A 14,966-nucleotide genomic window follows, 5' to 3' on the forward strand; every position below is an offset into this window, starting at 1 on the left:
CCCCATTATGTTCCAAGACCCCCAGTGGATTCCTGAAACCATGGATAATACTGAATTCTATATATACTATGTTTTTTCTCATACATAGATATCTATGATGAAGTTTACTATATAAATTAGGAATATCAGCAGATTAGTAGCTAATAATAGAACAATAACAATATACTCTAGTAAAAGTTGTGTGAATTTGCTTGTTTGCTTTTTGTCTCTAAATATTTTATTGTACTGTACTCACCCTTCTTTCATACTACAGTTGACCACAGGTAACTGAAATTGTGGAACATGAAATTGAGGATAAGGAGGAGACTACTGTAGTCAGGATTTTAGTCATCTATTAACAAAAAGAAATGAGTTTCATGGGAAATCATTCCGTAATTAAGCTAAATCATCCTATTCACTTTTATTTTTTTTGAGGCGGAGTCTTGCTCTGTTGCTTAGGCTGAAATACAGTGACTCGATCTCAGCTCACTGCAACCTCCGCCTTTTGGGTTCAAGCAATTCTCCTGCCTCAGCCTCCCAAGTAGGTGGGATTACAGGTACCCACCACCACACAGAGGTAATTTTTGTATTTTTAGTAGAGATGGGGGGTTTCACCATGTTTGCCAGGCTAGTCTTGAACTGCTGACCTCAAGTGATCTGCCTGCCTAGGCCTCCCAGAGTGCTGGGATTACAGGCGTGAGCCACTGCGCCTGGCTCTATTCACTTTCTTGAGAGTTAATTCAGAAATGTCTCTGAACAGTCATCAGCGGCTGCTGCCACTGTCCTTAGACTATTTCTCTTGTTTTCCAGGCAGTCACATTTAAAAAGAAAAAAAAAGAAGAGAGTCAGAATTAATTATTCTCAATTTAACAAACAAAAGGAATGATTTTATTTCACTTTCCCATATTTTTGGCCAAAAATACTTATTACCTATTTGTGGTCATTTATTGGAGACTTTCAGAGAAAAATTGGCAGAGACTGATGAATAATCAGTGAACTAACATAGATACCATTAAAGAGAATGTACTTGTCCAGTGATAGAGCAGACTTGAGAACTTGAGTTATAGTCAAAATGGCACAAGCAACTTGCCAGGGCTTCATGTAGTTAATCATTTTCCATTCTGTTTGTCATTCATGAGTAGATCAACAAATATTTCTGGAAGTCCCTGCTGTTTTCCAGGCTCTGTGCCTCTCCAGAAGGCACCTGCCCAGTGGAAACCAGCAGAAAAACATTGGTACCACAGTGCAACACATGCTACCTATGAGCTATGCACAGTGTAAGAAACAAGAGAAAGTGAGATTTAGGTAAGCACTTCTAGAGGCTCTAAATCTGGAAGGCAGCTTGAGTAGGAGTTGGTCAGGGGCCGTGGGGCTTAATAAGCAGTAGGAATTTGTTCAGAGACAGGGGAAGCAAAGGAGCGAATATATTTATAAATCTCCAAGTACTCAAACCTTGCCATGCCAGAGTCTAGATGCCATGAGAGAGTGGCACAGGATAAAGCTGTGGTTATGGGCTGAGGCTAATTCTTGCAGGGCTTTGTTACCTTGTTTGGGAGACCAGGAAGTCTCTATGAGAAGTGGAGTAATGAGTGATTGCGTTTGAATAACATATGAAAACACATTTTGGTATGCATACCTTTCAACCCAACAGTTCCACCTCTAGTGAACTGTTAACATTAAAAGTTCTTGCATATAAGTTCCCAAAAGTGAGCAAAAAAAGGTGCATGAGGTTTTTTCATAGTAGAAAAAAATCTGGAAACAAGCAAAATTTGTATTTACAAGATGCTGGTCAAATAAATCATGAGGTGACCATATATGTAATTAAATGCATGGCAGTGATTTTTTAAAAATCAGATAATTTTATATCTTAAAGTACTGTACAAAGATATTTTTTGAGTTAAGTTGTGGGAGTGGGGCTCTTACGGTGTCTGACATTTCAAAAATCTGAATCAACTGGCAAAATATTACCATCTGTTACACATATACAGGGAGTACATGGTTTCTGTTATGTTATTCTCTGTACTTTATGTTTGAGAAATTTCATAAATAGGAAAAAAGCAAGTCACAGTAATATGTACAGGGTTGTTGGTATACAAAAAGTTTTATGTACCTACATAGTTGTATAGACGTGGAAAATAGCTGATAGGATATCCACCAAACTGAAGCTATTAGGAGGGGGAAAAGATGAGCAGAGGTGAGAGAGAGAGTATGTTTTACTTGCTGCTTTCTATACTTTGATGGTGTTTATTTCTTGTCTAACTCAGAGAAGAGACAGGCAAAAAGTGCTGATGAGGAGCAAACAACTGACATGGCACAGTGCTGCCCTGAGTAGGCTAGGAATGACAGCAGTACCCAAAGCAGAGGGTCCCTCGCACTAGTAACTACAAACTGGGTCTTGCTTGCTGAGATGGAAATGAATCCCATCAGACAGGCACTCCAGGGTGAATGGCAGTTAAACCTGTTCCCTTGTGTGGCAAGCTAAGTCTCTTTGGAGTTACCTTAAAATTCATTGCCCTTATTTACTCAATAAAGATACCCTTCTCATGAATAATTACAGTTTCTCTTAGAGGCAGTGGTTCTGTTTGTCTCAAGATCAGTGATCCACACATTGTATTTGTGTTTTTTCCTAGAGAATTCAGCCTCAGCTCCCAGATGAAGATGGGGATCACAGTGACAAAGAAGATGAACAGCCTCAAGTGGTGGTTTTAAAAAAGGGAGACCTGTCAGTTGAAGAAGTCATGAAAATTAAAGCAGAAATAAAGGCTGCCAAAGCAGGTAGGTCTGAAAGTAATCTGGTTTTTCTAACAATGTAAGGAGCCCGGGGTATGAAATTGTTTATTTTATTTAGTAGTGTGGTGTGTTTCAAGGTGGCAATTCCAGGTTCAAGCCTTAGCTTTGACACTTACCAGATGTGTAACCTTGAGCAAGTTATTACACCTCAGCCTCAATTTCCTCATCAGTAAAATGGAAATAATTGTACCTATTGGGTTGTTACCAGGATTAAGTGTGAATTTAAGTAAAAGCATCCTATTTTTTTTTAAAATAAATGGTTAGACTTATAAACCAGTCGAAAAAGGTGTATTTCATTACTGCCTGAAGTTTGGTATGCTATGTAGTATATTTTTCATTATTTCTGAACATTTACTACATTGCTTTAGGGGAAAACGCTGTAGTTTCAAACAATCACTTTTCAAAATACTTAAAAATATAATCTGATTGTAATTGGGAACTAATAATACTATAGAATACTTTAGCATGTGAGTTTTTATTAAGTAACTGCATGTCTTGAGGGCAATATAGCTAGAAACAATGGAGAAGACCAGACTGAATCAGATTCAGGCATATCCTTAAATACAATATGAGATTTTCTTGTTATTTGCTTCTAAGGTAAAGGCAAAATAATGAGGAGAAGAAAGTTCTTAAAAATTCTGTTTTTGCTCAGATGAAGAACCAGCTCCAGCTGATGGAAGAATCATATATCGAAAACCAGTCAAGCATCCCTCAGATGAAAAATATTCAGGTTTAACAGCAAGCTCAAAAAAGAAGAAGCCAAATGAAGATGAAATAAATCATGACTCGGTCAAAAAGAACTCACAAAAACAAATTAAAAATAGTAGCCTCCTTTCTTTTGACAATGAAGATGAAAATGAGTAAGTGAAAATATTTTGAATTTAGTCTACTTTGAAAGTATATGGAGTGTTTTTTAAAATAACATTTTTTCCTATTATAAAGATACTACAAGTTCTTTATAGAAAGTTTAGGAAATAGAGAAAAAAATTTAATAAAGTACATCTATTCATCAATACCCCTCTGACTTAAAATGCCAACTCTATAGAAATTAGCTAGTATTAACATTTTGTTATTTCCCTTGTGTGGTTGTGTATATATGTAAATTATATTTTTAAGCAAAATACATTTTTTTTGTGTGTAAACAAAATTTTATAAATACACTTGTATTGCAAATGTTCTTTGTCCTGCTTCTCACTTGACATTGCATTATGAGTATTCTTCCAGGTCGGTAAATTTCAAAAACCTGACATTAATAGCTACAGATAATTTCATAAACATCTCATTGTATCTTTTTCATTAGCAATAGCTCCACTTTGGGTGGGGGAGATGATAATGTGCCTTGTTAAAAATACCTCCCCAACTCCTGCTAAGGGTCGCCATGAGACTCAGCTCTGGCAAGTTAAGAAATACAGGTGGAATTCTGCTTGATAAAGCTGCTGGGTTTTTTGATACAAAAGGACAGACTTGGCAAGCATAAGCCTTTGCTCTTATCTTTTCATCCTACTTGGAGTGCAGAGATAAAACCTGAGTACCAGAGCCATTTTTAGGCATAAGGAAGGCAACCATGTGCTTTGGGTCATGTTAGTAAAAAGACTCAGAGATTGGCTCCTTGCTGACATGCCTGGAGGAGCTGCTACACCAGCTTGGATTGCTGACCTCTGACTTCTTGGTAGTGAGAAGAATAAACACTGTGCTTAATTAGGCCTCGGTCAGGTTTCTCTTATATGCAGCCAAATGCAGTCCTAAGTAATACAATAAATAACTGGTCAAACTGTTACTGGTGGAGGGTGTCCAGGTTCTTGGCATTTTGGACAAATAATTGAACAAAACGCACAAAGCAATGAATATCCTCTAGAGGTTTGCCATTGGTTACTTGGTGTACACCCTGTGTAAATGAAGTAGTGGCCCGTGACCTGTCTGATTGGTGCAGAAAGTGACCAATCAGAGGCTGAAGTTACAAAGTTATACTCCTGTGTAAATGAAGACTTGGCCTATGACCAGTCTGATTGGTTGCAAGAGGGGACCAATCAGAGGCACTTTCATTTTTCATCTGCAATGCAGAAAAGGCAAGGGGATTTGCAAAGGGAGTAGCCTCTGATCCTTTTGTTACTTAGGTATGGAGAGGTGGGGTTTTCCTTTTGATTCAGTTCTAGGAAGTCAATGTGAATCAGCCTTAGGTTCCCTGTCTCCAGACCCTATTCTCCTGCCTCATTTTCCCCCTGAGAGACATGATCCTTGTAAATCTTTATGGGAGGCTGAGAGACTAGGGTCTTTCTTCTGTAACTGCTTCATGCTAACTTGGGACACAGTCCCTACCTATTGGAGATCACATAACTCTCACCCTGCTTTGTCTAGGGGAGACAGGGTAGCTTCTTGATGGCCGGTGGTATCTTCACCTGAAACTGGCTAGAAATCTTGTCACATGATCATCTAACTTGGTGGTCTCTAGGCAAAAGGAAATGGATTTGGTTAAAAGATTTAACAAATATGGTCCAAAAACCAAGGCAAATATAATCATTAATAATGGGCTGGCCAAGGGAGGGAGCCATGAAACCCAACTTAGTGCCCTTTAGGTGCCCCAGCTGTTGTCATATTTTAGAGGCCCAGTCAGCTAGTTTTCAGGTGGTGTCCCTTACTAATCCTGATTGGTTGACATCAAAACAGCATTCTTCTTCTAGGAAAAAGACATAAGCCACCTGTTTCAGCAGTTAGGAGATCTAGTCCCCTTCGAATTGCAAAGCGACCACTGCCAAGGAGCCTATCTGATTTTGTAAGGTGACAATACTTTGAGCAATGTTATCCAAGCTTTCCATAAAATCCTTGGACAAGCGTTGGTAATAGATAGGGAAGTTGCAATCCCGCTAACTCCCATTCCTACCCCTGCTGTTATTCCTAGCCCTTGTGTCTGGTGATTGCAGTTGAAGGTATAATGAGGGATTGGTTGTTGGGAGCTATATTAATTTCGGGACATACAATATTTCTGTCTCCAGTCTACCACTTCCACCAAAGACAAATCACAGCAGAACTGACCTAACTTCAAAATAAACTTCAGTCCCGTATACTTGGCCTGATTACCCACACAAAGTACAACAAGAATCATTGTCCATATAGACTCTCCTAGATTGGCTTTGCTGGAACATTTCACAAGGCCATTTCAGTCAAAGTCCTGAGAAAGTAACTGGTTTCTTCAATTGTGCCCTATTACAAAAGAAAACATGTGGTTATTAACTTTATACAGACAAATGCCATGAATTAAGAATATTCATAAATAGTTTACAAATTCTGGAGAAATTAGAATACTCAATACACTTAAAGTGTATTTGAAGACTATAAATAGCTCAAAATAAAAAGATTATTCAGACTCTGAAAAAACAAAAAGAATTAGCAATATTTCAGACAACAAAAGCCATACAAATTATTTCAGTCTTCCATTAGTTCATTTCAGTCCATGTAATCAACTCCTACTCTATACTTCATATTCATCTTTATGAACACATCAGCCTTTCAATTAGTGCCTTGGAAGTTTTCTGTCTAATCCAATGGCACACTCTCCAAAGTTACCAGAAACCTGCATTCAAGAGTTCTTTTCATGAACTCCAAAGAAATAAGCCTTGGACTGTAGCTGATTCTAAGTCACTTTTTTTTGAGAAGGATCAAAGCAAAACATCAATTATGGATGACAAAAATTTTAAGACAGCCATAAAGACACAGTTGACAAATTTGGTTATTTCTGTGTCTTACAACAATTTAACATAATCATTACAACATATATTAAGACATATCAGAATTTTAGAACTCATACAATCCTGGAACACATATTAACAACAAATCTCTATCAGTATAACCCAAAGGAAGCTAAACACCACCTCACACTTGACAATGTTTCCTGTATAATTCAAACATTACAAATAAGCCTAATATGTCACTCTTGAACTTCAGGAAGCCTAATATCCAAAAAGTCAGTTTAAAGTCAAAAGTTTTTGAATTAACTTTTTTCCATTAGTATGGTCATATCTTTCTTACTAATTTGTAGGTTATGTAATTTATCAATTTTTTGTTGTTGTTCTGTTTCCCAACCTCTATGTCAGATAAAGAATCACCCAGGCCAGACACAATGGCTTATGCTTGTAATCCCAACACTTTGGGAAGCCAAGGTGGGAGAATTGCTTGAAGCCAGAAGCCTGAGCCCAGCCTGGGCAACAAAGCAATACCCCTATCTCTACAAAAATAAAAAATAGCCAGGTGTAGTGACACACACCTGTAGTCCCAGCTGCTCAGGAGGCTAAGCAGGAGGATGGCTTGGGCCTAGGAGTTCAAGGCTGCAGTGAGCTATGATTGCACCACTGCACTCCAGCCTGGGCAACAGAGTAAGAACTGTCTCTTAAAAAAAAAATAAATAATAAAAATAAATTTAAAAAAAGAATTACCCATATTCTGTTTGTTTTTGTTTATTCACGTTAACCTTTATTCTATCTGGAATTTATTTGAGTATACTTTTTTCTCAAATAATCAAGTGTCCTAGAACCATGTGTTTCTCATTTATTTGAAAGGCCATCTAGTGAGAGATTTCTCCAAGTGTTGGGGTAGGGAAGGGAGGGAAGCACTGTAAAGTCTCAGCCTTTACAGGTGATTCCTCAAGACCCTGCTTAATTCTAACAATTTTCCTCATTAGTAAAAGTCAGCCCAAACTGGGGGCTTGTTAAGATCCTCACCAGCCACATCCATCTGAAATTATGAATTTCAAAGTATCTTACGAATTTGCTGCCACATTATCTTTTTTAAGTTTGTTTTGTTTTGTTTTTTTGAGACAGTCTCGCTCTGTCGCCCAGGCTGGAGTGCAGTGGGCTCGATCTCGGCTCACTGCAAGCTCCGCCTCCCGGGTTCACGCCATTCTCCTGCCTCAGCCTCCCGAGTATCTGGGACTACAGGCGCCCGCCACCACGCCCGGCTAATTTTTTTGTATTTTTAGTAGAGACGGGGTTTCACTTTGTTAGCCAGGATGGTCTCAATCTCCTGACCTCATGATCCACCTGCCTCGGCCTGCCAAAGTGCTGGGATTACAGGCATGAGCTACCGTGCCTGGGCCTTTTTTTTAAGTTTTAAGTACCTATAAAGAACACTCAAAGGTGATGTATGTAGGTGAGCTAGGAAGACCTGAAATAGGCTCTCTCTAAATTACTCAAATTAATCCTGAAGCCATTCTACAATACTGTCTTTAATGTATACTCACTTGTTATAGAAGCCAGGGTTTTTTCTCCTAATTTGTATCATTGCTATATGTGTTATTGTACCAAACTACACTGTTTTAATTGCTGTAAATTTTAATATGTCTTAGTATTTGGGTGTGGGAATCTTGAAAGCAGGGACTTTGTGTTATTCACCACTGTATTCTCAATATCAGAAGAGTATCTGGCCTACTAAGTGCACAATAAACATAGTTAAAATGAATGAGAGTGTTGTCTGTAATTTTCTTTTTATAGATGAGTAGGTCTCATGTGTAGACCCTGTACCATCAGCATCAGAACCCCTTAGAAACCTAAAAATTAAAATCTTGGTCCTTGCCTGCTGAATCAGAAACTGTGTGTAAGGCCCAGTAATCACTGTAACATGCCAGCCAGGTGGTTCTGATATTCACTCATGTTTGAGAACCACTGATAAAGACTATAGTAGTCCTCCCTTATCCATGGGGAATATATTCCAAGACCTCCAGTGGATGCCTGAAACCACAGGTAATACTAAACTTTATACGTAGTATGTTTTTTCCTATATGTAATACCTATGGTAAAGTTTATAAATTAGGCATAGTAGAGATTAACAACAATAATAATACAATAGAACAATTATAACAATATACTATAATAAAAGTTATGTGAATGTGGTTTCGCTCGCTAACAATAAAATAGAACAATTATAACAATATACTATAATAAAAGTTATGTGAATGTGGTTTCGCTCACTCTCTCAAAATATCTTGTTGTACTGTAACTTGGGTATAAACCACAGAAAGAAAAACCATGGAAGACTACTCTATTAGAACTATAATAAAAAATGAAATGGGCCAGGTGCAGTGGCTCACACCTGTAATCCCAGCACTTTGGGAGGCTGAGGTGGGGCAATCGCTTGAGACCAGGAGTTTGAGACCAGCCTAGCCAACATGTTGAAACTCCATCTCTACTGAAAATACAAAAATCAGCTGGGCACAGTGGCTCTTCCCCATAATTCCAGCTATTCAAGAGGCTGAGGCAAGAGAATCACTTGAACCCAGGAGGCAGGGGTCGCAGTGAGCCAAGATCACACCACTGCACTCCAGCCTGGATGACAGGGCAAGACTGTCTCAAAAAAAAAAAAAGATGAAAAATGTAAACAAGGAATATGAAAAACGTTTAAAAGTTCTTCAGTCTTGAAGCACATCATATTGGTGAAGGCTTTACTGCAGGTGATATTTCTAGCAATGTAAACATAAAAGCTATCAGCCAGGAAGCACATCTTGTTACGAAAGACAAAGACCAAGACATGATGGCACCTGAGATGTGCTTAGCATCCTTAGGGAAACTGCTTCCTAAGAACAGTGGGTTCTGTTAACTGCAAGATCTATTTTGCTGAGTGGTGAGTTTGGAGTCAGAGAAGAGAGGCTCAAAGAAGAAAGACGAGGCCTGTTTCCTCATGCTGCTTCTAAGCAATGTTGAACATGTATTTGAAGCTCCAGAGTACAAATAGTAAATTTTGGTGATGTCCACCTGCTAATTCTGCAGGCTTGCAGGAAAAAAAAAAAAAAAAATCTGTGGATGTTTGCCAGCCTCCACCAAAATTTCAAAGGATGGCTGCCCAGACAGAGACTTGTTGCAGGGGTGGAGCCGCCCCCAAAGAGAGCGCCCCCAGTAGAGCAACACCGAGCAGAGATGTGGAGCTGGGGCTACTGCAGAAAGTCCCAACCAGGGCAATGCATAGTGGAGCTGTGGAAGCAAGGCCACTACTGAGAGTCCTCACTAGGGCCATGCACAGTGGAACCATGGGAACAGAACCATCACCAAGAGCTGCAGAATCACAGGCAGTATGCAGCACCTGCTGGGGAAAGCTGCAGGCACCGGACTCCATCCTGTAGGAGGAGCCGTGTGGGCTGCACCCAGCAATGCCATAGGGGTGGGCTTGCCTGAGGCTTTGGCGGCCCAATCCCCGCCCCAGTGTGTCCAGGAGGAAGCACATGGAGGCAAAAGGGATTATTCTCCAGCTTTAAGATTTGGCCAGGTGCCGTGTCTCATGCCTGTAATCCCAGCACTTTAGGAGGCCGAGGTAGGAGGATCACTTGAGGTCAGGAGTTAGAGACCAGCCTGCCCAGCATGGTGAAACCCTATCTCTATTAAAAATACAAAAATTAGCTGGGTGTTGCTGGTGCATGCCTGTAGTCACAGCTACTTCGGAGGCTGAGGCAGCAGCAGCAGAATCACTTGAACCCTGGAAGCAGAGGTTGCAGTGAGTTGAGATCGCACTACTGCACTCCAGCCTGGGCAATACAGTGAGACTCCGCCTCAAAAAAAAAAAAATAATGTCTACCCTCCTGGGTTTCAGACTTCCTTAGGGCCTGTTACTCCTTTCTTTTTGCCTATTTCTCCCTTTTAGAATGGGAATGTGTCTTTTTCCTGTACCACCAATGTATCTTGAAAGTAAATAACTTGTTTTGATTTTATAGGCTCATAGATGAGACTCTGCACTTTGGACTTTTGAGTTGATGCTGGTTGTTAAGACTTTGGAGTTACAGGGTTGTACGTGAGAAAGACGTGAGTTTGGGGAGCCAGGGATGAAATGCTATGGTTTGAATATTTGTACCCTCCAAAATCATGTTGAAATTTAATCCCCAATGTGGCCTTTAAGAGGCTATTAGGTCATGAGGGCTCTGCCTTCATGAACTGATTAATTCATTCATGCATTAATGGATTAATAGGTTCATGGATTAGTGGGCTCTCATGGGAGTGAGGCTAGTGGCTTCATAAGAAGAGGAAGAGAGACACGAACTAGCATAATCAGTCCCCTCACCATATGATACACTGCATCAGGACTCCAGAGAGTCTCTACCAGCAAGAAGACCCTCACCAATGTGGCCCCTCTACCTTGGACTTCTTAGCATCCAAAACCGTTAAGAAGTAAATCCCTCAGACCAGGTGTGGTGGCTCACACCTGCAATACTAACATTTTGTGGGGCTGAGACAGGAGAATTGCTTGAGCCAGGAGTTTTGAGACCATCCTGGGCAACATGACGAGACCCTATCTCTACAAAAATGAAAGCATTAGCTAGGCACAGTGATGTGTGCCTGTGGTCCCAGCTGCTTGGGAGGCTGAAGTGGAAGGATCACTTGAGTCCAGGAGGTCAAGGCTGTAGTGAGCCATGTTTGCAGCACTGAACTCCAGCCTTGGGCAACAGAGCAAAACCCTGTCTCAAAAATAAATAAATTCCTCTTTTAAAATAAATTACCCAGTTTCAGGTATTCTAAGTAACAAAAAATGGATTAAGACAAGCTTGAACTGCTCATTATAAATTTCTTTTCAACCTTTAACCTAATAGTTGGACATCCAGTTCTTTTTTATAAAACTCCTATGTGATTCTCATGTATAGCTAGGTGTGAGAAACAGAGCCGCTAATACCCAAACCACACCTACATTAATTAAATTGGAAACTCTGGTGGTGGAACCAGTAGTTCTGAAAGCTCCCAGTGATTTCAAATTGCAGCCAGGAGTGTGAACCACTGCCCTACAACCTAGGAGACTCTCACTTTTAAGAGGGAAGATGCTCTTTGCTAAGCATGAGGCAGGCAAGCCAAAGGCTAGGCAGGGAGGCAACTTTAGGAAATCCCATGAGAACTGGGCCATGTTAGTGTACAGTATTTCCCTTTTTTTGTGGCCCCCAAACTGGTAAAACCTTATCAAATGTGACAGTCAAGATTTAGCTAGTCTTTGGGAATTAAAGGTAGTACCAATGTCCTAGGTTGGGGTTGGAATTGGATAGGAGAGAGACGAGCTCCCAGTGTTTATAATACTGATGGTGGAAGCATTGCTTAGAGAGTTTCTAAAGATCATTCTCCAAAAAGAAACTAGGGTTCCTTGGAGAAATAGTTGATTCTGGGGCTAAAGTGGAGATAGTAAAAGCTGATCCTGGAACATCTTGTACCAAAAAATTAGGAGGTGTTTAAAAAATGATGAACGGCTGGGAGAGGTGGCTTACGCCTACAATCCCAGCAATTTGGGAGGCCAAGGCAAGTGGATCACTTGAGCCCAGGGGGTCAAGACCAGCTTGGGCAACATGGCAAAAACTCATCTCTGCAAAAAGTACAAAAATTAGCAGTATCTAGTGGCGCACACCTGTAGTCCCAGCTACTTGGGAGGCTAAGGTGGGAGGATTGCTTGATCCCAGGAGGTTGAGGCTGCAGTGAGCTGTGATCACAACACTGCACTCCAGTCAGGGAGACAGAATGAAATCCTGTCTCAAAAATATAAAAATGATGAAGGCATGTCAAAAGGATACAGGAGCCAACTAGCGGGAGTTACCAATGGCCAAATCTGGGGCAATTTGAACAAGGAATTAATGATAGTAGATAACAACTCATAAAATTCTTATTGATATGAACAATATATATATTTTTTAACACATGAGAAGGGCTAGGTCTTCCTTATAGTAGAATTTTAATAAAGTTAGGAGGAATTATGGAAATAGAAACAGTATTTGGCAAATTACACAGTAAAAAATTTTAGTGGGCTGAATGATGGTCTCTAAAGACAACGGGTCTTGATCCTGAAACTTGTGAATGGTAACTTATGTTGTAGTTTTTGCAAATATGATTAAATTAACAATCTTGAGATAAGTGGATTATTCTGGATTATATAAGTGGGTCCTAAATGCCATTACACTCACACCTTTCCTTATAAACGACAGATAGAGGGAGATTAGACACAGGAGGAAATGTGAAGGTGGAGGCAGAGACTGGAGTGATGTGGCTATGAGCTGAGGAATACTGGCTGCACCAGAAGCTGGAAGAGACAAGCAATGGATTCTCCCCTAAAGCCTTTGGAGAGAACATGGCCCTGCCAACACCTTGATTTGAGCAGAGTAGCTGATTTGAAACTTCTGGCATCCAGAATTCTGAGAGAATAAATTTCTGTTGTTCTAAGCCATCAAGTTTGTGATAATTTTTTATAGCGGCCATAGGAAACTAATACACAAGTGCTGTTGGCAAGACTCATCAAAGGATGCCAAAATTGGTGGCCAAAATTATGCCCAAAACCAGAGTATTTTTACAGTCTCAAAGTATCTCCCCACAAGACACTAATTACAAAAGAAAAACTAGTGACCAGGCGTGATGGCTCATGCCTGTAATCCCAGCACTTTGGGAGGCCGAGGCGGGTGGATCACAAGGTCAGGAGATCGAGACCATCCTGTGAATGGTGAAACCCCATCTGTACTAAAAATACAAAAAATTAGCTGGGTGTGGTGGCGGGCACCTGTAGTCCCAGCTACTTGGGAGGCTGAGGCAGGAGAATGGCGTGAACCTGGGAGGTGGAGCTTGCAGTGATCCGAGACTGCACCACTGCACTCCAGCCTGGGCGACAGAGCAAGACTCTGTCTCAAAAAAAAAAGAAAAAAGAAAAGCTAGTAACATTACAGTGGATAAACTAGGCAAATGTCACCTTAACTGCCTGATCAAAGTTAATATTACCAGTAATAAGTCATACTGATGCCAGACTCACACCTGTAATCCCAGCACTTTGGGAGGCCAAGGCAGGTGGATCACCTGAGGTTGGGAGTTTGAGACCAGCCTGACCAACATGGAGAAACCCCGTCTCTACTAAAAATACAAAATTAGCCGGGCATGGTGGCACATGCCTGTAATCCCAGCTACTTGGGAGGCTGAGGCAGGAGAATTGCTTGAACCTGGGAGACAGAGGTTGCGATGAGCCTTTGCATTCCAGCCTGGGCAACAAGAGCAAGAGTCCGTCTCAAAAAAAAAAAAAAAAAGTCATACTGACATCATGACCTACTGATATGCACTGAGAAGGACACCTCACTTCCAAAGGCCACAAAGATCCTGCTAGGGCCTTCCTGATGTCCTTTTCAAGGATAGGGCACAAGGGCAACCAATGTCCAGTACTAAAGAGGCCAGAATCCTAGGGTATGGCAATGGCACATGAATGCCAATACAGACTCCAGGGCTTGTCTGGGGTCGAAAAGGTCAGTGTAAAGGTGTCAAATTATCCTCTCTTCTGAACGAGTCCTTTATTCTGAGATTATATCTTTCTTGTTTCTTTGAAGTTAAAATATACTTTATTTTATGAAATAATGATTTTGACAGGTGGTAGTTTATTGTACTTACTTTGCCAAAAGGTTGAAAAATCTATACCAGCCTCCAAAAAATATGTTGAAATTTACTGTCTGGGAATTCCAAACATCAAGTCCAAGTGTTGTCCAATAGAACATTCTGCCCTAGCCACCTATGGCTATTAAGCACTTGAAATGTGGCTAGAGCAACCAAGGAACTGAATTTTTCCTTCTACTTAATTAATTTAAATTTAAATAGCCACAAATGGGTAGTAGCTACTGTGTTAGTGCAGTTTTAGGTATTAGTGGGATTTTTTTTTTTAATTGTTAGGAGTCCTGCAGCCCACAAGGGATTCCCTCCCACTTTGTGAAGGTCAGAGAAGTTCTGACGTTTGACACAAAACAGCACAACATACAGTCATATCTGGCTGGATGGCTCAAGACAACCAGGGCCAGACAGTCACACTGGGAAGGAAGACACATGTCTGAGTTCCCAGGCTCCTGTTTCTGTGGCCCTTTCCCCAGTCCTGGGCCTGCTCTCTCCCCCAGAAAGCAATAAACTCTACTATAGAAACTATCTTTCAACTGACACCTACTCTCACCAACCTATGGCTTCTCCCAGATCATGCATGGAGTCTTTCAGGGAGGAGAAAGAGCAGACAGAAGGCATCTGTCCAGGTTTGAGGTTAGGAATCCTCCCCATTGGCCCCACAGTCATTCTTAGGCTAATGGCAGCTCTATTAGGCATATATGGTCCTAGAAGCTGGGGTAGAAGGGAGCATTTAGTATCATCAATTTGAATGTTGTCTTAGAGAGTGGCAATGGCTAAGACAAGCCTGGTCCCTGGAACTGTGAAGGTACAGCTGACTAGGTTTAGCTACAGGATGAGACCCTG

The 14,966-nt window shown here is 40.7% G+C and overlaps 1 protein-coding gene across 5 annotated transcripts in view; it reads left to right on the top strand.

Moving 5' to 3' along the window:
- The window catches only part of KIAA1143 (KIAA1143 ortholog), a 31,164-nt gene that overhangs the window by 5,577 nt on the left and 10,621 nt on the right, over nt 1-14,966 (top strand). For 2 of the 5 annotated variants that reach the window (XM_054483525.1, XM_054483526.2), the window contains exons 2-3: nt 2,610-2,754; nt 3,422-3,629. In XM_054483525.1, coding sequence (XP_054339500.1) covers nt 2,610-2,754; nt 3,422-3,629 — 353 coding nt within the window. Of the gene's footprint in view, nt 1-2,609; nt 2,755-3,366; nt 8,218-12,691; nt 12,933-14,966 lie in introns of those variants that run through there. The other 3 variants (XM_054483530.1, XM_054483531.2, XM_054483529.2) reach the window with 3 other exon arrangements.

Source organism: Pongo pygmaeus, chromosome 2, assembly GCF_028885625.2.
Source record: "Pongo pygmaeus isolate AG05252 chromosome 2, NHGRI_mPonPyg2-v2.0_pri, whole genome shotgun sequence".
NCBI classification, from domain to species: domain Eukaryota; kingdom Metazoa; phylum Chordata; class Mammalia; order Primates; family Hominidae; genus Pongo; species Pongo pygmaeus.